Source organism: Elephas maximus, chromosome 20 (assembly GCF_024166365.1).
Source record: "Elephas maximus indicus isolate mEleMax1 chromosome 20, mEleMax1 primary haplotype, whole genome shotgun sequence".
Lineage (NCBI taxonomy): Eukaryota > Metazoa > Chordata > Mammalia > Proboscidea > Elephantidae > Elephas > Elephas maximus.
This window is the reverse complement of record NC_064838.1, coordinates 56,466,292-56,490,076: the sequence shown is the minus strand read 5'-3', so window position 1 is coordinate 56,490,076 and position 23,785 is coordinate 56,466,292. Positions and strand designations below refer to the sequence as shown.

Sequence of the window (23,785 nt, the reverse complement as noted above, 5' to 3'; positions counted from 1 at the left end):
AATTGCCTCATGTGCCTGGGAAAGCTGGACAATGAATAAAGAAGACAGAACTGATGTCTTTGAATTATGGTGTTGTCAAAGAATATTGACTATACCACGGACTGCCAGAAGAATGAACAAATCTATCTGGGGAGAAATACAGCCAGAATGCTCTTTGGGAAGGGAGGATGGCCATATTTGTCTAGTGTACTTTGGACATGTTATCAGGAGGGATCAGTCCCTGGAGAAAGACATCATCCTTGGGAAAAAAAAAGACGAAGACCCTCAACAAGACGGACCGACACCGTGGCTGCAACAATGGGTTCAATCACAGCAAGCATTGTGAGGATTGTGAGCAGGCGCAGAACCTGGCAGTGTTTCGTTTTGTTTGTATACAGAGTAGCTATGCGTGGGAACCGACTCAATGGCACCTAGCAACAACAACATCTTATACATCATTAAAACAAATAAGTTGAAACTCTCTATGCTGGCGTTGTCGTGGACGAGCGGTGAAGCCCACCCGCAAACGGTTCACATGATTCACCCCCAGAACAGACCTCCAGGAGCTAGCCCCACCTTCACAGTCCGGAGCAGTGCCCCGGCTCCCACGCGGTCTGCAACCGGGGCGCCTGCAGGGGGTGCTTCCCGGGCATCTACTGCCGTCGGGCACACCGCGGAAATGTCACGGCCCTCGAACCCCGCAGCCCACTGTGCAACAGCCGCGCAGAGCGGCCCCAGATCTGCCCGCCACTCGGCTCCCGGAGGCCGCGCTGACGTCACCGCCCCGCCCCCTCCCCGTTCTCGCCCCGCCCCCTTTCCCGGCGTGCGCCTCGGCAGAGGCTCCTCGCCCTCGGCTTCAGCTTGTCGCCCCAAGATGGCCGACACAATGAGGAGGCGCCGCGCCGGTAGGCTCTGAGGCGACTGTGAGAAGGAAAGGTCGGTGAGACCTCGCAGTCCAGGCAGGAGGCTGTTGTACGAGCAGGAAGAGGCGGCGGCTCGACTGTCGGCCGCCCTCCCGCTCGCCGTAAGCGCGGCGTCCGCCCCGCCCGGGTTCGCCCCGAGGCAGCCCGCCCGCCCGCCCGCCCGCTTGCCGCCGGGCCCCGCCCCGGCCCTGCGCCGCCGCCGCCGCCAGCAGCCGCCGCCATGAAGCTGACCGACAGCGTGCTGCGGAGCTTCCGCGTCGCCAAGGTGTTCCGCGAGAACTCGGACAAGATTAACTGCTTCGACTTCAGCCCCAACGGCGAGACGGTCATCTCGAGCAGCGACGACGACTCCATCGTGCTCTATGACTGCCAGGAGGGCAAGTGAGTGCGGCAGCGGCCCTGGGCCCGGCTCTGAGTCCCTCCCGTGGCCCGGAACTCGCTCCGCGCCCGCCCCTGGCCCCCGGCCGATTTTGCGCTGGCTCCTGCCAGGGCTGGCTCCGGCCAGGGCCACCTCCACCCCGCCGTCGGCCAGGAGACCGTTCTTTCCCGTTATCATCATCATAGTCAGCATCAACATTATTTTACGTCTTCGGGCTCCGCAGAGAGCGCTTCTGCATCTCTTGCCAAACCCCACCTTGACCTTGACCTTTAAATGCCCCATCCGCCCACCCCGGCCCCGCAGGTTGCCTTTTCCGCTCTTCAGGCTCTGTCAGAGGTGCCGGTCGGTTCTGGTCCCGACAGCGAACCGAAGGGGTTGCTCTCCTGCTTCACTGACCAGCGTCATCTCTCTCTCTGCCCTCTCCTCGGTGACCTCGATTCAGCCCTGGCACTCCGCCCGTCCGTGCCTGCCCCTCAGCTTCCCGCGGCCTTTCTGCCCTGAGGTCGCGTGGTGGCAGTTCTGAGCTGTCAGGGTTTTATTTGTAGTGCCCCTTCGGCCCCTGTGCTTTCCTTCTGTTCCAGCCCACTCTGTTCCTGCCCAGACCTGGTGCCCACACTTGGCGTGAGCGTGCTCCACCGTCTGAAACTTCGCCTTCCTCTCCTATCATCTCTCTTTTGCCAGACTCCAACGAAGTTGGCTGTCCCGTCCCAACCTGAATGTGAGCCTCCCTTAGAACAAAGAAAGCATCGTGGAACAATTTCGTGTTTCCTCTTCTACTTTTTTTTCTTAATTACACTTTATGGTCCACATGGAATTGTCAAAATTCCAAGTCTGAGCGTGAAACTTTTCTGTTGCCTCAAGTCCTCTGGAGGCCCCCCCCCCCCTCCCCACCTGCATCTCTGCAAAATCTACGAGTACAGCACTTTCCTGGGGCCCCTTGTAGCCTCGCCTCATCCCTGTGGATTTGTTTTCTCCAAGTGCCTGCTAAGTTGTGAGCTCCTTTGGAGCAGAAATTGGTTTAAACTGAATTTGATTTCCCTTCAGTTACCCTCTCCAACAGGCTTTTAGATGTTTGGTTTAATCGCTGGCTACTGGTTTTGTCAGATTTTATTTTGTTACTTATTTTCTCTAATTCTCCAGGTGTTTCTTTTGCCTTTTTTGTTTGCTTAAACTGGTGTTTGTAAACTTTCTTTTGAAACTTTTTATTTGTGAATTTGGTTATCTAAAGTGATGCTATTTTGATCTGAGCTATGTTTTCCCTAATTTTTTCTGCACAGAGGCGTATGAGAAAGTGTTATGTAATTGACTCTATCTGCTTGCTGTGTATAGAAGATTAGTAGCCTGCAGTGGTGGTCCTGGGCAAGAGGGAATTGTTAGCTGGACTGAGACTGAGTTATTTGAATCCATGTTATTTATTTAGTGGCTGGATTCCTGTCCGGGTCTGGCCACTTGAATCAACTTAGTAGAGGGAATAACGTTTAAAGCTGGGGTGGAGGTGAGGTTCTAGGGTCCTGGAGCTAGAAGTAATTTGAACTGGCTTGCTTGAAGTGTTAAATGTTTGCGCACAAATTAGAACCTTTCCCTGGCATCTGAAACCAGAGGATTATATCCTTATTCAGAGATAACGAAGATAGCAATGTCTTCATAGTTTCTCTCCAAATGTAGTATAATTTTGAATTGTTGGAAGAGATGATAGTGACATGAAATCCTGTCAGAAGTAAAATGTCAGTTTTATGCTACAGTGCAGTTAATTCACCCATGTAGCATTTTTACATAATTACAAATTTATAGGAAAGGTATAACAGTGTTTCAAAGAACTCCCATAAGCTTCACCAACTGGTTTTATTTTGTCCCGTTTGTTTCGTCATTCTTTGTAAATATTTATATGTATGCATATTTTTCCCCCCTTAACTATTAAAGAGTCGGTTGGAGGTATCAAGTCCCTTTATCCCTAAGCAATTCAGCATGGGTTTCCTAAGCACAAAGACATTCTCTTACATAACCAGAGCACAGTTACCCAAATTAGGAAATTTAATATTGATACAGTACTATAGGGCATGCTCTTTTAAATTTTCTTCGACCTTGTTTTATTGTGACATGTGGTGAGATGAGCAGCTTGGTGTTTAGGATACCTGGGTTTGTCCTTGTAACCATCTATGTGATACCGGTCAAACCACTTCTCTGGGTATTGGACGACCGTTACCTCCAAGGTCTCTTTAACCTCCAGGAGTCTGTTTCTAACTGGTAATGTGAAGAAAACTTTTGCCACTAGTGTACATCAAACCAACATTGGAAGAAAAGTAATGTTTCCTTGGAGGGTACAGTGTCTTTATTAAATGATACTAGTTTTAGAATTTGGAAGCTTAAGAAACGAGATTCTTTATGCTTAGTATTTTTCAATTTACTGTTTATTTAATCTTTGTTTATAATGGAGATCATCCAATGAGTGGTTTTTCAATTGCAGAGAATATAAAAGATACTGTTTGTGGTAGTTGATGCGAACTATTCAAAGGGAAGGCTTTAATATTATTTTCTTTGTTCACACCTGATTTCCAGAACCATAGTGTGAGGCAAGGAGCTTAGCAAAAAGCTTGTGAAAGAATGTTGTGCATGAACTTCGTAAAGGACCCCTGAAATGGATGCAATGTACGTTAGGGTCTTGCTTTCAAATATGAAATGAAAGAAATAATAGATTTCTGTTATTGGGAACAAGTCTTCGGTTGGTGTTATTGATAAATTTGAGACAAGTAGGCTATATCTAGGTGGAAGGGAAAGTTTTTCTCACACCACTCCTTTAACATTGGTTCTTGAGGCTCTGTCCTCATGTTGTAATCTGCTGAAATTCGAGGATAGTCTTCTGGGTCCACAGGTAGAAGCAGACACACACTCTCACACTCACTGGTTACCTCCTGGTAACGCCACGGCAGAACAACAGATGATGGACTTAACAAGATAGCCTTTGAACCAATGTTTTTGAGGGTGAGGATCTCAGTAAAGGTGAAAATGTGGGAAATCCATTGTATTAGGAGTGAGGGGTTTTATTTGGAAATAGGCTTTTATGTTGGCCTCACTAGTATTGACAAAAATTGAAAATGGGAATGATTGACTTCTTAAGGTTACCTGAGTTGTCTGATTGTTTAGCATCTAGGTTCCAAGAGGATTTTACATTAAGTGGTGGACTTCTTTCTTTTTCCTAAGTTGGAACTCTTGGTAAACATTGATTCGGGACTTAGGAAATCCTCACAGGACCTGTCTGTAGAATACTACGTTAAAAACTTTCCTGTTTTCTCATTTGGTGCCTATGGAAGAGTTGTTCTAGCATTGGAATCTAGTTTTACATAGGTATTTGGGGAATAACAAAAAGTTTTGTCTAACTTAAGCAGTGTGAGAAAGTTTTTGGTTAAAGATTTTGCTAAGATCACTTTCGGCTGATCTTCAAGGTTCTGTAGAGGAAGACATTCAAGGAACGTCAGCAAATGAATTGAGAAGCTCTAAGCTTGGAAATGTGTGATTTTACACTAATGTAAAAAGAAAAGAACCCTTGACTCGTTGTGCTAGGGAAGAGATTGTCTCTTCTAAGAGGCTCATCAAGTGCTTTGGACTTGCAGGATAGGGAGGAGGAGATCTTCGGCAAGAGCAGGTTATATTAGGAAAAGCAAGCAGTTTTGCATCTGGTTTCAGTTGTCATAAATCACTGCCTTCTTGAAGAAAGCTGCTAAGTCTATGGCTTGAGAAAAGCATGACCTCTTTGATTTGGCATTTCCATATCGCTCGTTGTTCAGTTTTGACCTATGTCGTTTCGTGTGCCCTTCCTCCCACATAGATGTACTTTTCTCTTAACTCAAAGCTTACTTTTGAACATGGTAGTAAAGACTGAACTGAGGCCCCAGACTAACTTCCACTTCCTAACCTCAGTATTGGGAGGTCAGAGGCGAAAGTCTTCTTAGACAGCTCCTAAAACCCAAAACCAAACCCACTGCTGTCGAGCCGATTCCAACTCATAGCAACCGTATAAGACAGAGTAGAACTGCCCAATAGAGTTTCCAAGGAGTGCCGGGCAGATTCAAACTGCCGACCTCTTGGTTAACAGACGTAGCACTTAACCACTACGTCACCAGAGTTTCCACACAGCTCCTGCACTTGATTAATTTGTTTCTCTCTTTTGTTGGAAGAAATTGTTCCTTTCCCGTGTTGGAGCTTACCAAAGAATCTTCACCCTCACCACATGACCAAGTGTTTCTCTTTATATACAAACAAACCCATTGCTGTTGAGTCATAGGACAGAGTAGAACTGCCCCATAGAGTTTCCAAGGAGCGCCTGGTGAATTTGAACTGCCAGCCTTTTCGTTAGCAGTTGTAGGCTCTTTACTACGCCACCAGAGTTTTATCTGTTTATATAAAAAAAATTTTTTTTTTTTTTTAATATAGAGGTCCCAAATTTCAGTGATGGAGGATTTTGATGGTTTTCTTTCTCTGTGCATTTATTCTTCAGACCAAAGAGAACCCTGTACAGTAAGAAATATGGTGTGGACCTCATCAGATACACACATGCGGCAAACACAGTTGTTTACAGCTCTAACAAAATAGACGGTAAGCAAGCCTTTTTTTAGGAAGTATGGTCATGATTTCTTCTAAATTATTCATGGAATCTTTGTGACTGCTTCTGCTCTGGTTATAGTTCTTTAGTTTAAATATTTTCCTCTGATGTTAGCAATGCTAATTAACCTTGTTATGACTGAAAAAATGCTGGAAGCAAGCACCATCACTAGCCCTTTTGAAGGACTTGGAACTGGGTGTGGAATTTCTCCAGTTTGAGAGTGAGGAGTGGAAAAAGGAAACAATGGATTGCATTTATGGTTTGTACTTCTTGAAACTTAAAAGAATACTTTTAGAACAAATAAAAGGAAAGAACACTTGATGTAGCAGGTGGTAAACAACAGTACCTTCATTTTCAAAATACATAGGTTTGAGAAGTCTTTTCACAAATGCTTGAACTCTGGCGGCTTAAGGAAACTTAGAAGAGCTTTTGGCGAACGCCCACCTTTTACGTTCAGTGTTATAGAAGACAGCGTACTGACCTTAGTCATCTTCGATTCCAGGAACATTTTTTGGTCTGAATTTTATCCCTCTTTGCTGTTAAATAAAGCTACTATCTTTGAAGAGTAAAGAGTTATTTTTAGAAGTTAAATTTGTGAATTGCTTTGTTTAATAAATGGTCTCTATTTTTACCTGCATTTCTCGTGGTATAAGTCATTCTCAGCTGACAGATTGTCTTGGATATCGAGTTGTAACACTTATTTTCATGTTAAAACTCTTCAGGTGAATGGGTTTTGTTCTTTATCTTGCTGGTTTATCGACTATTTCACTTTTTGTAGAAAGATTTTTCTAATGTCATTCAACAAGGATTGCTTAGACTGCTATTTTGACTGTGCCTATCTAGAACAGATGTGCAGAAGTCTTTTTTTTTTTTTAAACGAGACTTTTCTGCTTGTAATTGATTTTAGTAAGTGTATCATTTCTACTTTTCATGCCTCTGTTCCAGAAGTGGTTTTCTAAGTAAGCAGTACAATTGATGTTTTTGGACAAAAGAATATAAAACTGGTTTATTTCTTCTGTGGGGCTGTCTTTCTGGGTGATTAAAGGAGAATTCTCCATATGTGGTGCAAGATGAGGCAAATGCATAGCACTTGCAGCTTTGCTGCCAGGCCTCTGCTGTGAGGATGTTGCCTTTCCTGTCTCGAGTGCATCCTGAAGAGTTCCTCCAGCGCTCCGTTCCCTTTTGCCTGATTCCAGGCTGAGGTAGTAGTTTGTACAGTTTGAGGGTCTATGATACCACCCGGTACAGGAGATAACTGTACAGGCCACTGCCTTGCCAGGAACAGTGCGCCAGCTACCAAGCGGGGCGGAGAGGATGGCGGCACCTTGCTCACCTCTGGGAAATCAGGTAATGGGGAGGAAGTCTTTTCTTCTTAGGGCAGGTGAGTAGCTCCTAGAAATAGAACAACCAAGAATACTTTGTAGTTGTCGTTTGATAAGTTTGAAGACATTTTAAAGGCAAACCATGTAGAATTCAGGTATAGAACCCACAGAGTGCCCTTTTTCCCCTTCTAGATTAAATGCCCTCTTATCAGAAAACACCCCTGTGAACTACTGAGATGGCTTGGTGCTTTCACCCTCTCTATTCCTGGATTCTGTTTGCCTCAAGAATGTTCTCCCTGTGCTTTCCTCTCAGCATTTTGGCATCATTTCCTGTTAATCTCCTTCTCAACAATTGTTCCTTATTCCTAGACCTTTTAAGGCCCAAGTACTTTCCTCCTTTCCAGTTCTGGTCTTTTTGGCACTTCGTTCCCCTACCATCATTGCCTATTTTTGTTTGTTTTCTATCTCAGAATCATTTGGTTTTCAGGAGTGTCTGATTTTACTAAGCATAAATCTCTGTGATTATTCCTTTGATACTTGATACTGTCAAAATCTCACTCCTATGACTTGGTATATATTTTGTGACTTTGATTTTAAAATGTCTTAAGATCTTTTTAACCTAAAGCTCCTCACTTCTCCTTTTGACCACCTTTTTTTTTAAAACTCAGATGTATTCTTACCTGATGTACATGAGACTAGTGCTTAGTTGGCTAATTAGAAAAGAAGTAGTTAAGAGACTACTTCTCTTTCCATTTTGTTCAGTTTCAATATAAGTTGTTTATGCAGTTGAACATTCAGATAAGGCCAGGCTGGGGTCCACATGTTGTTGAACCCTGGAACAAAATCTATTGTCAGTGTCTAGCCTGACCTTCAGTTTAGCATGGCTGCTCACCTCTTTGAGCCTGTTTCCTCAGCAGCCAAATATTTTCTTTTAAGGTTTGCCGTTCTGTGGGCACACTAGACCAATGCCTAAAACAACTGATTATTTTATTTTCGATCGGGATGTATTTGCAGGGCAAGTTGTATTGTAATTATACAGAAGCCAAAGATTGGTAGTAGAACGGTGATTTTAAACATAGCTCTACATACTGTCAACTTAAAATCTGTTTTTGAGTTCTGTGAAATCTGTACACGCCTACTGTCATCTCTGCCGCTGGAGAGGAATTATTGGCCGTTATTTATCACACCTTGCTTGGGTTATGAAAAACAGTCAGTTCTTGACCTTGTCTTTTTGAGATGAAAATGGAAAGCAAATTCCTTTTAGAATAGCATGAGATCATCATTCCTTATTTGTCTTCTTACAGATACTATTCGTTACCTGTCTTTGCATGACAACAAATACATCAGATACTTTCCTGGACATAGCAAAAGGTAAGACCCAGGTGTTGTAAAAGTAGGTAGTTCCTCTGTCCCTGAGGCTACCTAGGGAATAGAAAAATGGAGAGATTTTACTAGTGAACTGAAGAGTTCCTCACTGCTCTTTAGCTTTCTTCTTAGTCTTGTTAAATCTCCCAAAACAGCCAACTCCTGATGAACTGAGATCAGAAGGCTGAGGTAGGGGTTCATAGATAAACCAAAATCTCACTTAAAACATAATTAGGAAAAATGTGGGCTAAAGATATGCAGTGAAAACCTATGAAGTAAAAATTACATTTAGTGTAAAAATTATCCCAAGCCTCAGATGTTTCTTAGTGAAAGGACTGTTTGCTTGTTTGGGGCCTTCCGGTAAAGGTGGCTCCTGTTTCACAGGCCCCTGCCCTACATAAAAATGTCCCACTTGAAGACCTTAGTGAGGATGCAGAAGACAAGAAGCTTGTTTCTCTAGTCTGTGTTGTAGTACAGGTTCTCTCGGTCCTCCACCCTCTCCCCTCAGGTTTTTCCTCTGATTCCTCAAGTTTTGGTTGAATGTTGAACACATTTTCCCCTTGGATAACATTTTAATTACCTGGGGGATTTGCTCCTGCTTTCACTCACAAGTATATAGTAACTCATTACAGCTTGGAGTGAGTGGTATAGAACCTGACAGGTAATGGCTGGAGCCCCATGTTGTAGGCTGCACTACTGGTTGAGCAGGGCCTTCCCGTGTTGCCGAAGACAGGAGGTTGCAGCCGTTGATTACTGTGTATTTCCAGACAAAGGATGGCTTGTGATAAGCAAATTTTTTGCTGGTTTTGGTTAAAGTGCTCGGCTTCTAACCAAAACGTTGGTGATTTGAACCCACCAGCCTCTCTGTGGGAAAAAGAAGTGGCAGTCTGCTTCCCTAAAGATTTATAGCCTTGGAAACCCTATGGGGATTTCTACTCTGTCCTATAGGATTGCTATGAGTCAGAATCAACTCAAAGGCAGTGAGTGGGTAGTGAAGTTAAAGTTAACAAATGTACCATCTGCAATTAAGGGTTAATTACAGTTCTTTGAAATTCTCCCAAATCTTTTCAGTTATCTAAGCTCTTGACCTCCTGTTTTTTAGTAGATGACTTGGTCTCTCCTTTTTTGAAAAAATTAAGGCCATCTAAAGTTTTTTTCAACTTAATCCCTTTCCCCTAAATTCCTCTCTTGGCACCCTTTCCTTGAGAAAGTAGCGTATCGTCCTTGACAAAGCTTAACTCCCTCTTTCTGTTTGCCCCCATTTCCTTAACTGGCCTTTTCCTTGTTGCCTACAAACGGACCTGGTCTTCCTTATCTTAAATCTATTTCTTGACCCTATTATCCTTTCCTCTTCACTGTCAAACTTGAGAGAATAATCTGCACACCCCCATCTCTACCTCTTCATACTCAAGTCGCTGTTTAAATCACAATCTAATTTCAGAATCATCCTCCCCCCTCCCTGAAGTCCTTTCCCTTTCCTTTCCTTGCCCTCAGTTAGAATCCACTGTCCCAGGCTTTTTTTTTTTTTTTTTGAGGCTTGACCTTTCAATAAAACTTATTTTCCTTTGCTGACTTTTCCCATCTTAGTTCTGTTCTTGCCTTTCATGGCCCCTCTTTATAAACAAAGGGTCTGTCCTGGTTTTTTCCCCTCTCAGCATTTTCTCAAATATCTCCATCTTAATGTCATTGACCTCTGCTCAGATGGCTTCCCAAATCAGTATTTTTAGCCCACATTTGTCCTGAATTCCAGATTCACCTTCCACCCGCAGGTGTTATACATATTTACTCTTTATACACATCTACCCAGATGTGTTTTCTGTGCCCCCACCTGACAGGTCCGGCACTCCAGTCCTCTCCTCATTGTTATATTCCTTGGCCCAGCATCTCCCTGTCTGCCTTAAGTTTCTTCATCTCCATGCCTTCCACTTTCCCCGACTCGAAGTCTCTGTTGTCTGTTCACTCCCTTTTCCTGTATTCACGTCCATTAAGTTGCCAAACCCTATGGATTCTGCCTAGGTTTAGCCTCGAGTGTCACTTCCCGCCTGACTCTCCTCTGCTTTTGCCCTAGCTCATGCGCTGTCAGGTGGATTTTTGTCAAATCCTGATCGATCTCTCCTACCTCATTATCCTGCTAAAGCATTCTGTAGTACAGCTCTGACCACGTTACAGCCTTGTTCAGGAAACCTCAGTGGTTCTCCAGATCTGTCTGTTTCTTCCCCTTGCAGTCAAGCTCTGCTCACTCTGCTTCTGACTCATTTCCCAGCATTATCTCCTACCACTCCAGATGAGGTAAACTCAGGGCTGCTTCCTGAACATGGGCCTTATGCCTTCTTGTCTGTTACCTTCCAGAAAGGTGTCTCCCATTGAAACCCTGTCCACCTCAAATGCTGCTTCTTCCAGAAAGCCTTTCCTGACCCTTTCTTTTGGCATTGTCTGGACTAGACAGTTAAGTTTCCTTAGGGTTGGGATCTTGCTCCTCCTCGTGTTACCCGCACTTCTAAGCCTTGTACCAGATACTTTCTCTGAGCTTTTGCGCTGAATGCCACGGTACAAAGTCACACATCGATATGCATTCTGCTCACTTTGTTTTATTACCACCTAAGCATTCCCAGGAAACCCTGGTGGCGTAGTGGTCAAGTGCTGCAGGGGCTGGCTGAGAGGTCGGCAGTTTGAATCCTCCAGGTGCTCCTTGGAAACTCCATGGGGCAGTTCTGCTCTGTCCTATAGGGTAGCTATGAGTCGGAATTAACTCCACGGCAGTGGGTTTTGGGTTTGGGAATTTTAACTTTTAATAGTATCTTTTAAATTTTTAAGTTGAGAAGCTAGTACAAATGTTAGTTTAGTTATATTGTGTAAAAATGGAGTGGGGGGAGGTGTCTGACCTCCCCTAACTTAACAAGGGGGAAGGAGAATCAAGATCAACATCCTAAGGCTGATTACCATGAGACAGAGGTCAGACATGCCCCCTCTTTCCACCATCTTTACCAATTCTGTCAACAACCATCCCTCCCATGGCATTCTCTATTTCTCTGCTGGGTTCAGTAATTCATTGCGGCGGTCACACAGAACTTAGAAATGATACTCAACGATTGTGGGGTTTATTAGGGAAGCAACAGTTTACATTTCAGGATCAGGAATGCTCAGGATACAGTTCTTCCACCAGGACAGTCTCTTCTCAGCTGTGTCCCCAGGCACTCCTCTCTGACCCTCCCCCTCTGCCCTGCTTGGGCAAGAGTTACAAAGCTCTTTTAGCTCTGTCAGAAGTGCCCAAAGTCACCCCACTCTGCCAGAAAGCCTTGGCCTGAAGGCGCTCAGCTCTAGCTCCATAGGTCTGCAAACCTAGCTCCACCAAGTGCCCAGAGGCACCCTACTCTCCCAACAAGTCTCCTGCCCAAAGGCGCTCAGCTTTCTCGCCGAGCGGGGAATCCCACCGTGCCGGCTCCTGCCAGTCTCCTGCTGCTGTTTCTCTACTGCTGCTTCTCACCGTCTTCAGTGTCACAGCTCTCTCTATCTTTCTGTCTCCTGGTTCCAGGAGCTTCTCAGCGCAGGGGTCCTGGGTCCAAAGGGCCCACTGTACTCTTGGTTCTTCCTCCTTAGTGATGGTGAGATCCTCTCCTTCCCACCTCTTGGGATGGCTCATTTTAAGCTTAGCAGGATGGCAAAACTAACCAATCCCCTTTGGTGGGCTACAGTTACCTTACTTGCACAGACCCACCCAAGTTACAAGACCATGATGAGAAATACCACACAAAAGTGATCCATCAACTGCATATTGGAAGAAATGTTTTTAAGCAAATGACTCCTGGTGGTATAACCACTAAAGGGGGCCCATATCAGAAATATAGTTGCTATTAGCATAGGCCTCTGTTCCCTGGGGGCCCTAGTGGTGCAGTGGTTAAGCGTTTAGCTGCCAACCAGAAGGTCAGCAGTTTGAACCCACAAGCCACTCCTTGGAAGCCCTATGGCGCAGTTCCACTCTGTCCTATAGGGCCGCTGTGAGTTAGAATGGACTCAATGGCAGCAGGTTTGGCTTTGGTTTATGGCTCTCCTGAGTGTGGTGCCTGGACCAGCAGTATCACTATCACCTGGAAACTTGTTAGAAATGCAGATTCTCAGATTCCACCCTGGACATACTGGATTAGAAGCTCCGGGAATAGATTCCAGCAATCTGTTCTGTTTTTTTTTTTGTTTTTAATTTAGGTGAAAGTACACAGAGCCAAAGATAAACCATTCCAACAATTTCTGTGTGTACAGTTCAGTGACATCGGTTAGATTATTCATTTTGTTCTACCATCATTGCTATCCTTTTCCACATTATCCTACAACTATTATTTTAAAGTCACTGCTCCCTAAGCGTCTCATCCAACATTTCTAGTTGCTGTTGTCAAATTCATCTCACAAAGATAATTTAAAAGATCACAGTGGCTGAGACTGCTTATGTACAAACCAAACACCTCATGGGACCCAGTTCCTTGTTTGGAAGCCTGGCAGCCTGTTCTAACCCACCCTCGAGGTGATGCTGATGTCGCTCAAGCTTGAGAACATTGGTATAGTCCACAGACTTCTAGTTAAGGAATAATACTTTTTTGTTTGATTGAGATATAATTCACATACCATAAGTTCACTCTTAAAGTGTACAATTCAGTGATTTTTAGTATATTTAGAGTTGAGCAACCACATCCCTGTCCAGAACACTTTCATCAACCAGAAAGAAACCCTGTAGATGTAATCTCTGAAATCTGTAGAAAACTGCAACAACTCAGCAACAGAAAGACAACTCAATCACAAAATGGGCAAAAGACATGAACGGAACCTTCACCAAAGAGGATATCCAAGCAGCCAACGTACGAAAAGGTGTTCACGATCATTAACCATTACCCATTGCCATCTAGTCGATTCCAACTCATAGTGACCCTGTAGGACAAGGTAGAACTGCCACATAGGGTTTCCAAGGAGTGCCTGGTGGATTCCAGCTGCTGACCTTTTGGTTATCAGCCTGAACTCTTAACCACTATGCCACCAAGGCCATTAGAGAGAGATGCAAATCAAAACTACAGTGAGATACCATCTCATCCTCGCTAAAATGGCACTGATTAAAACAACAGGTAACAACAAATGTTGGCAAGGATGTGGAGAGATTGGAACCCTTATCCATTGCGGGTGGGACTGGAAAATGGTACAGCCACTGTGGAAAATGGTGTGGCTCTTTCTCAGAAAAACTAGAAATAGAACTACCCAATGATCCAACAATCCCATTCCTAAGTATATACCCTAGAGATCTAAAGATAATGACATGAACATACATATGCACACCTATGTTCACAATAGCAAATTGACAATAGCATATAAATGGAAACAACTGAAAGGCCCATCAACAGATGAATGGATAAGCAAATTATGGTACATACGTACATTGGAATACTATGCAACTATAAAGAACAATGATGAGGCTGCAAAACATATAACATGCATAGACCTGGAGGACATAATGCCAAATGAAATAAGTCAAGCATATAAGGGTAAGATTGTATGATTCCTCTTTTATAAGAAGATAGGAATGGATAAATACAGGGAGACCACAATGTTCATTCGTGATTACCAGGGAGAGGGGGTGGAGGGTGGGGAAAGTACGGTTTATACTGTAGAGACTAGTTTTTTTTTTGGTGATGGGAAAAGTGGCACCGAATATAGATGTAGTCAGCATAGCACGACCGAAGTGAGCACATGTGGATGGGTATAGGCAAATTGGTATATGGGCAGGTACAGGTGTGTACATAGATGAGAGCAGATAGAAGTATCTATACCAAAAAAAAAAAACAAACACCAGACTTGTTGACTTCAAGTTGATTCCAACTCATCGTGACCATATAGGAGTGAGTAGAGCTGCCCCATAGGGTTTCCAAGGATCAGATTCAAACTGCTGACCTTTTGTTTAGCAGCCAAACTCCTAACCATTTTGGCACCAGGGCTCCAGAAGTATCTATAGGTATGTGTAAAAACAAATACATGGGTGCAGGCACATATATTCATTGAAGACACAGATACTCCTCAGACATAATCAGACACCTTCTGAGATTGGTTTTCTGGGTGTGAAGGCATAGTCTCATGGGACAGCTTGGTCAGTTGATATAACAAAGTTGACAAAAATCATGGTCTGCATCCTAGGGAAGTGAGTAGCATCTGGGGTCTTAAAACCTTTTGAGCAGCTGTTTAAGACACAACTGTAGGGTCGCTATGAGTCAGAATCGGCTCAACGGCAACAAGTTTGAGTGGGTCTCTACCCACCAGGAGCAAAAGAGTAACAAGACCAAAGGCGTGGAGAAGAAACAAGCCCGGCTACCACCACTGACTGTTCTGACGAGGGTCACAATACTTGGTCCCGAACAGAATGAGAGAAAAATATAGAGCAGAACTCAAATTCTTATTTTAAAAAAAAGCCAGACAAACTGGAACAGTAGAGAACAGAGGACTCCCTGAGAGCATCACTCTGAGACACTCTTGAGACCTAGAACTGAGCCTTTCCCATGAGGTCACCTTTTAGCAAAACAGCAGAGTGGTACACAAAATAAAGGGTATTACCTGCAAGATCATATTACCCGCAAGATCGGTGCTCTACTTAAAAATCATTATGAGACCAAAAGGTCAACAGTTTCTCAAAAGCAAAGATGAGAACGTAAGAACTAGAGTACTGAAAAGGGAACAAACAGAACACAAAGAGAATGTTGACACATTATGATAAATGTAACTAATGTCACTGAACAATTTGTATAGCAATTGTCGGATGGAAACCTAACTTGCTGTGTAAACTTTCTCCATCTCACTTGTCCCCAAGCCCTTAGCAATAGTTTTTCTCTATAGATTTCCCTGTTCTGGGCATTTCATATAAATGAAATCAGGCAATGTGTCACCTTTTGTGTCTGGCTTCTTTAACTTAGCATAGTGTTTTATAAGGTTCATCTACGCTGTGGCATGAATCAGTATTTCATTCCTTTTTATTTCCAAGTAATAGTCCATTGTATTAATATACCACATTTTGTTTTATCCATCCATCAGTTCAGGGACATTTGGGTGGTTTCCACTTTTTGGCTATTACAAGTAATGGTTCTGTGAACATTTGTGTACAAGTTTGTGTGAGGAGTACAGCCAGAATGCTCCTTAAAAGCAAAGATGGCAAGACTTCGTCTCACATACTTTGGACATGTTATCAGGAGGGACCAGTCCCTGGAAAAGGACATCCTGTTTGGTAAAGTAGAGGGTCAGCGAAAAAAGAAGAAGGCCCTCAAATGAAATGGATTGACACAGGCCGCAACGATGGGCTCAAACATAACAATGATTGTGAGGATGGCACAGGACCAGGCAGTGTTTTATTCTATTGTACATAGGGTTGCTATGATTTGGAACTGACTCAGCAGCATGTGACAACAACATATGTTTTTAGTTCCCTTGGATATATACCTAGGAGTGGAATTGATGGGTCCTGTGGTAACTGTTTTTGAGGGACTCCAAAACCCGTTTTCAAAGTGGCTGCACAGTTTTGTTTTCCCACCAGCATTGTATGAGGGTTCTAATTTCTCCACGTGCTCACCAACACTTGTTACTGTCTTTTTGATTGTAGTTACTCTAGTGGGTCTGGAGTGGTATGTCATCGTGGTTTTGGTCTGTATTGGAATCATACATTTTTTGCTGTAGCTTTAAGTTGCTTTTTTCATTATACTTGTCTTTGATATGCTTATATATGTGTGTTTTAGTTTGTTTCTTAAAATGGCAGTTTTGGGAGATAGGGTATGTACAGGTATGCAGAGTGGTTTAGAGTTCACATTCATTTTTTGCTAACATTTTGCTTCAACTCTTATCTATCTTGATGCATTGCAGGGTGGTGGCCTTGTCCATGTCACCTGTGGATGACACTTTCATTTCTGGGTCCCTTGATAAGACCATTCGACTCTGGGACCTTCGGTCTCCTAACTGCCAGGTAATGCTACTCACAGTTAAACTTTCTGAGCATTTTCTGTGGAAGGCACTGTCATCGCCTCTGCTCCTGGGGGGCAAGCAGGAAGCAGTAGTTCCATTCTGGGATCCCAGAGTCTTCTTAAATTTCGGAGAAAATTGTTTTCCTGGTAGTAGCTGGTAAGCAGATACCCCAGCCTAGTGCAGATTTTGTTATGCTCTGTGGCTTACTGCCTTAAAATGGTTTTTCCAGACCTTTTGAACTATAGCTTTTAGCCTCTGGGGGTTTATTTTTATTTGAACTTACTGTCTATATTATGCAGCTTCGGTTGGTCTGAAATCAGTTGTACAGAATGGGGATCCTTTTTTTTTTTTTTGAGTGTGGGCCTTATTTTTAAAAAGCCTTATTTTGGTTAGTTTTATCTTTGCGTTTTCCCTTCTGTAGGTAGGCTGGTCGCTATTCCTCTCCCTTTTTTAGATTTCATTGGTAAAAGTAAATTAGACAGTGTTAGAGTCCTGGATTCATTAACTTTTTGTCTCCCCCCCCCCCCCAGGGCCTCATGCATTTACAGGGCAAGCCGGTTTGTTCTTTTGATCCAGAAGGCTTAATTTTTGCTGCAGGTGTCAATTCTGAAATGGTCAAACTTTATGATCTTCGTTCTTTTGACAAGGTAAATCTCTGAACCTTTTGAGCAACCTTGACACGGAAGCGTTTAAGGGTGAGATGGATGTTTAAGAGCCTTCTCACAGTAGAGAAGGTATGTGGTGGTGTGAGAGAGGGGCAGAGCCGGGCTTCTGTCTCTGTTTTCCCTAGTCAAAAAGGAGTCTAGAGGGACAGGATGGGAGTTGGCTCCTGCAGAAGGAATTATTAATGTGCCTTGGGCCTGGGAATGCTATTTTTGTTTCTTTCAGGGACCATTTGCAACCTTTAAGATGCAGTATGATCGAACTTGTGAGTGGACAGGACTGAAGTTCAGCAATGATGGCAAACTCATCCTTATCTCCACCAATGGCAGCTTCATTCGTCTCATTGATGCGTTCAAGGGAGTGGTGATGCACACATTTGGGGTGAGCTGGCAGCCTTTGAGTATGGTTGTTTCCGTGCTCATACCTCCTGGGCTAGAATTGTCTAAGCTGGTTTGTGGAGACCAGCAGTTACCCTTGACTGATCAGGGCATGAGCTTGCATTCTCTTTCTCCACGTGAGCTCATTTCCCTTGGATTCTGAGGCAGTGGAACACATCCACTTTTCACCCAGTGATGCAGGTTTGGTATTTAGATATAAAATAAAAAATAATTCCTGACTGTAAACCATTCTCTTGCCCCCTCCTAATAGGGGGCTGGGAGGAGGGGGTGATTTTAAAGGGCGGTGGCCCCATTTGGAACCTTGGTGGTGCTGTATGTGAGCAGGGGTGGGTTTCGTGAAAAGGAAGGTGCTGCATGTGCTGGGTCGGTGTTTGTAGGCAGTTGTTTTGTTAATGGCCCTGTAATTGCTCTGCTTTGTTTTAGGGTTATGCCAACAGCAAAGCTGTCACACTGGAGGCCTCATTTACTCCAGACTCCCAGTTTATTATGATTGGTGAGGTTCCTTTATCCCCCTTGGCCTTGGTATTTCTCTAGTACTGTGCCTTTGTTTATTTAAATTATTTTTGTGATGATTAACTCTTATATTATTTGTTAAATTATCCGCTTGGTATATATTCTCAGATTCCTATGTTTCACATTATACCAAAAGTATAGTGTATAAACTGTACTGACTTGTGTATTCTCTGCTGGGAATGGCATTAATATTGTTCTTCTCTGGATCACCATTAGGTTAAACTCTACAAGTGCTACCTTACTGGTAATGCTAACTTCTGGAATAACCCTGCATTCAAATTGTTTTAATGACTGCGTGTTGGTAGAGCAAATGGTAGTCAGTCCCTTTTTCAGATGAGAAAACTGAGAGAAGTGACTTGCCTGAGAACAAATAGCTGGGGTCAAAAAGAATTCCTGAAGTATACTTCCTTCATTGCCTCTTCCCCCTCTCAATTTCTGCTAAGGGCTCAGCCTTCTCTAGACCTCAATCCGTGTCTGGTTCTCAGTTGTCTGTATGGTGTCTTGAGCAGACACATTTTTCTTGGTCATTCTCTTTAGGTTCAGAGGATGGCAAGATCCACGTCTGGAATGGAGAGAGTGGCATCAAAGTAGCTGTGCTGGATGGAAAACATACAGGCCCCATCACCTGTTTGCAGTTCAACCCCAAGTTCATGACCTTTGCCAGCGCGTGTTCCAACATGGTATGTGACTAACGGGGGTGTCCACCTCGGGGCACTTTGCAGTTGGTTGGCGGATCCCCTAACAGAAAGCTGTGTTCTAAACATTAGATACATTCCAAGCACCCAGGTCCGTGTTTCTCAGCTCTTGGCCTCCCTGTTTTCACCTCCTGTTGTCTGATCTCTGGTTGGGCTGGTCGTTCACGTCTACTCTTCTTCCCATGAGCGAGGATCACCTCTGAGCTCCTAGGAGATAGGCCAGTTTTCACTGTGGCCCCTGGTTTTAGGCCCAGACTACTTAGGACCACACTTGACCTTTTTTTTTTTTTGCTCCTTAAAAATACTCTGAACTAGCCATTTGTGGCCGCAACTTTTCAGTTTTCCAGTTCTTTCAGTTTATGCTGGATTCCTCAGAAATTCTTACAGTTAATTGTAACTCACCACTTAGAGTTTCCTCCAGGCCTCTGTCACTTCCTAGACAACACTAACAGAACAAAGGATCAGTGAGTTCAGCCTCCAGTTTCCTCTTGGGATCTCCTGGGAATTTAGGGATGGGGCAGTTTACTACCATCCCACCCAGAGTACATTGCCCAGCCCCCCCTTTTTTAACCAGTGTGAGAAGAAACACAGCAGAACCCTCCCGTCCACCATCTGGAAACTGCTACAGCTCAGGAAGGCCACCTGGTGGATTAGCAGTGAGGCCAAGTTGCCCAAGCCTACCCCTCCTGGCCACATTCCTATTTTTCCTCACCACTAGGACTACTGTGGTAGAAGGCGGATGTGTGTTGGAGGGATCAGAACCGGCTTGCCTTCACGTAGAGAGAGGAGTGTTTCAGTCTTCAAAGATTGCCAGAGTTGGTTGGGCGGAAGGGAGGGCTGCAGCCATAATTCCCCCACCACTGGGGCTGAGGCCCTTGATGCTGTGGGCAGAGTATGAAAAACCCTCCGCAGTGAGGAGAGAGCCGCAGGTTTTTTAAGTTGACTTGTGTTCTCCTTCCAGGCCTTCTGGTTGCCTACCATTGATGACTGACCCTGATGCTACTCAGCTGTTTGTGAGGGGCCAGCAGGAAAAAACTCAGAGGGGACTGAGATCATACCGGGATTGGATCATTTGACTGGGCTGGAGAGCATCCTTCACATGGCCTTCCCGTGGATGTACTGCCGTACATCTACTCAAGCAAAAAAACTCCTGTGCCCTGCTTCTTCAGCAGGACTCTCGGAACCGCAGCTCAATCGGGACTCTGGTTTTCCAGCTGTCACTGCACCAGTTCCTCCAGAGGAGTGACCAGACTCATGATTAGGGTTTAGTGGGGCCCTCAAGACGCCTTCAATTCTGAATGTATTTGCCGCTGAGGAGCCAGTGAAGTTGTTCATTCGGCACATCCCTTCTCTACCCTGTAATGCATGGGAAGCTGCAGTTCTGGCTTTGAGATGCCGGGGCAGCTCAGCCCCTTGCCCTTGCTTGCCCTGCATGTCTTGTTACTGGTCTCGCTGTGTCGTGGCATCATTCCACAACGGTGTTTCTTAGGTGCCAACTATTTACAGAAATAAGCCTTCATATATCTTGGAGTCAGAGAAAGGGACAGATACAAAAAGACCTTGCTTGCTAGGAGGCTGTGCAGTTACTCTTGTGAGGGCGAGTGGTCTGGGTGCGCCTCATGGCCCTGGGTAAAAGAAAAAACAATTTTTTTTTTTTTGGCCCTGGGTATCGGATGGTAAAAGGCCCAAGAGCCTGAAAGGGGTAACAGGTAAGTTCCCAGGGCTGAGAGGTTAGCAGCAGCTTGGCGCAGTCCCGTCATCAAGACAAACCTGCGGGCCTCCTAGGTTCCTGCGGAGCCTGGTTGTGTACAAAGCAAGGCGGGAGCCTCTTTTTGCACATTAGATACATCACATGTTCCTGTGGGCCAGTATTGTGGAGTGAGTCTGAGCTGTTTACACTGATGCGTCCCTGCCTGCCACAGATTGTGTACATAGTCTCCAGGTGGTACCACCCCTTTTCCCCAGCTCCCCAGCCAAGAGCTGGTTCTAGGCCTGTGTTATATGTTCTATTTAGCCTTTTATATATGACCTTTGATTTCTGGTTGTATTTTAGCACAGTGTGTGCACCTTCATTTAAATACGTGTGTGGGTGCGTACATGTGTGCATATATATAAACTATATATATCTATATATAGTTTAAGGATGTTAAGAAACCTGGTTTCCGTATAATCATCTGCAGTTTCTCAGAGTTCAGCCCGGGAGAAAGACTGTATCCTTGCTAATAGTGTTTGCCACGAGTATTAGTGAGTCTTCCCTATTACCTTTTTTCCTTCAGGAGGCTAAACGAAGCAAAGCTTCAAGTGTTTGCTGTTTCCATGGCAGTTAAGTGTGAGGGTCTTGGGTTGACTCCCTTGTATTTCTCCAACGGCACTTTGGGGCCCTCCCTGCAGTATTAGCCCCCTTTTGCCCAGTGATGCCCTGTCTGCACCTGTATATACGTGACAGTCACTCTTGCATGCCTTTTGTTGTGTCTGGCTTGCAGCATTTGGGAACAGGATGCTGGAACCAGAGCATTTTCAGTTTGTCTGAGGCTCCTTTGCCAATTACAGGTCACTCTCTTTTTCTGGTATGTCTGCTTGCTTCTTTTCCTTGCCTTCTCTTTGGAGAGGGAGGGGCACTGGCCAGACACAGGTTGAGATCAGCCAAGGTGGACTCCTGGCCTTTCCTTCCCCTGCATGGCTGTCTTGGAGCAGCTGGCTCTTGGCCTTTCCCTCCCCTGCATGGCGATCTTGGAGCAGGGCGAGTGGCATGTTAATTTGCGTAGTTCCCAAACAAACAAACGTTTGAGCAGGCCACGCACCTAGTTCCTGCAGTTCTAAAAACTGAGGCTCAACAAGGTTCTCATTTGCCCAAGCACACATAGCTGCGAGGCTATATAAACAAGCCATCCCTGCTTCTGTTCAGCTGCAGGAATAGGCCCTGAATTGCTAACAATTACTTTCTGATTTGTTCCTCAAGTCAAAGGACGGATGCCTTCCCCAAACGCAGCTTGAAGTCTGCAGCTGCTGAGGTGCCACCCACTGCGTAGAGGTGGGGCTTTGAGAAAACCGCCTGATCTGAGCTGTTTGTGCCTACTTGCAGCCTTCCAGGGTAGAATATTTGTGTTAGGAGTAACTATTCAAGTGAGTGCTTAGAACTGTGGGTTAAGAAGAAAGACTGCATAATTAACATATCTGCCACCTGAGCAACCACCAAGCTTGACTCGCTCAGCAGCAGGAAAGTGTTTTGTACTTGAGTTCCTGTGTGCAGAAAGCTGAGACACCATCTTTTGAAAACATGCCATTGCACGGCAGGGCCTCTCTTTCTAGGCCGGGCCCTGTGGCTGCAGAGCTGGCTCCTGAGTTGGGAAGGGAGGAGGAATGATGGGGATGGGGCAGAGGGAAGGAGCTGTGGCCCCGGCGGCAGGGGGCGGGGCCGGCCTGGGTGCTGTCCTCGGGGTCAGGAGCAGTTGAGCTCTCCTCTGTTAGGGGCCGGCTTGCAGCCCTCTCTAGAGTCAGGCCAAAGCCACCTGCTGGTATGCGACAGCTACGCTGTGCTGCTCAACCACCAGCCAGAGGGGTATTTTTAACAATTATTCCCTGTTGTAATCACAATGCTTATTAATAATTCGGGAATTTTTAAAAGAATCAGTTTGTCACCCAAATGCTACTACCACTGTTAATCTTTCGGTGTCAAATGTTCCTTTAGACTTTTCTGTGCATAGTCTTTTGGTGTGTTTACATAGTGGTTATTCTACTGTATATACAGTTTTATGTCCTTTTTGTACTTAACATATAAACATTTTTTTCCATGTTACCACTCTTGAACAGAATGTTATGGCTGCAGCTGTTTCCACTGAGTTTCTGTAGCACTGTTAACCTGCTTCCCAGAGTTCGAGGGAGGGGTGCGTGGTCTCCTGTTAGTCATCTTGGCTTGTACTGGGGCTCACTATAATGCCATGTAGGTGGATTGTTGAGCTTCCTCTGCCTGTTCCCTGGTGACTACGGTCTGTGGGCTGGAGGAGGGAGCCCCTAGACCCAGCCCTCAGAACACGGCTTGGGTCTCCGCAACCTCGGGCTCTAGTAGCAGCCACAAGCCCTGAAGTGAGTTACTAGGAAAGGCCTGCCCGAGCCAAACTGCACCTTTAAATACTGCGTTTGGCACACACCCTCAGGTTCCTTGTACCCCCCACTGTTTTTCTCTATCTCAACTCTTGCTCAGACTGGAAACCTCAGCTGGAAGAAGGTTCACGCAGCTAGGCAGAAGGAGGGCAGGCAGAGAGGGGCCACTCTTTTGAGGCTTACGCAGCAGCTCTGGTGCAAGGCCTGGCCCACTACTTGCCCATCCCTTGATGGGTGAGTTGGTAACCCCTGCAGGTTGCTACTCTAGTTCATCTGCAGAGCAGCAGGACCTACCTCCTGCCCCTTAGCCTTGCTCTCTCTGAACCAGAGTTAAGAAAACCTTGGGCCTGCTATTTTCCCATGGTCATTAGCTAGGGCAGCAGAGGGAAACTTCCGGCTCGTGTGTGGTCAGCCACAAGAGTCGCTCTGGTGGGGTCTGCTCAAGGAGGAAGAGAGCCCCATATGTGTCCTGGTGGGAAGACTGCTGCAGGCTTGGCTCTGCTGGGAGACCTGAACAAAAAGGTCAGCATGGCTTCCCTTGCAGCAGTCACTTTTGTCAATTTGTTGGGCCTACTTGCAGTTGGCAGACCCACTGCACCTGCGCCTTGGGCTTGTGGTATGAAGAGCAAGAGCAGGCAGTGGGCCAGGTCGGAAGCAAGCTAAGCTTGTGGGGGCAAGCTGGCTCAGCAGTTGATGTGGGGAGAGGCAGGCTCAGGACTCTGCCCACGCTTTGCTGAGAGAGGAGTGGGGAGGGGACATGTGTGCCGAGGAAAAGAGAAGTAAAACTCCTGCGTCTGCCGGCTGCCTGATTGGTAGAGCCTTGGAGAGGCTGCCTGGAGCTTCCAGGGCCAATGCAAGCTAGTCAGGACCCGGCTGTGG

General features: G+C 45.3%; 1 protein-coding gene across 1 annotated transcript; it reads left to right on the top strand.

Moving 5' to 3' along the window:
- Window positions 1-1,060: 1,060 nt before the first annotated feature.
- Window positions 1,061-22,601, top strand: WDR82 (WD repeat domain 82). Its single transcript, XM_049862306.1, has 9 exons — window positions 1,061-1,283; window positions 5,774-5,871; window positions 8,505-8,571; window positions 16,438-16,537; window positions 17,067-17,183; window positions 17,425-17,580; window positions 18,021-18,090; window positions 18,648-18,790; window positions 19,767-22,601. The coding sequence occupies exons 1-9, from the start codon at window positions 1,123-1,125 to the stop codon at window positions 19,794-19,796; spliced, it is 942 nt and encodes a 313-aa protein (XP_049718263.1). The 5' UTR covers window positions 1,061-1,122; the 3' UTR covers window positions 19,797-22,601.
- The last annotated feature ends 1,184 nt before the right edge of the window (window positions 22,602-23,785 follow it).

Coding starts and splice junctions, on each gene's coding strand:
- WDR82 (XM_049862306.1), top strand. CDS start 1,123: ATGAAGCTGACCGACAGCGTGCTGCGGAGCTTCCGCGTCGCCAAGGTG. Junction 18,091..18,647: donor CTCCCAGTTTATTATGATTG/GTGAGGTTCCTT, acceptor CATTCTCTTTAG/GTTCAGAGGATGGCAAGATC. Junction 18,791..19,766: donor CCAGCGCGTGTTCCAACATG/GTATGTGACTAA, acceptor TTCTCCTTCCAG/GCCTTCTGGTTGCCTACCAT.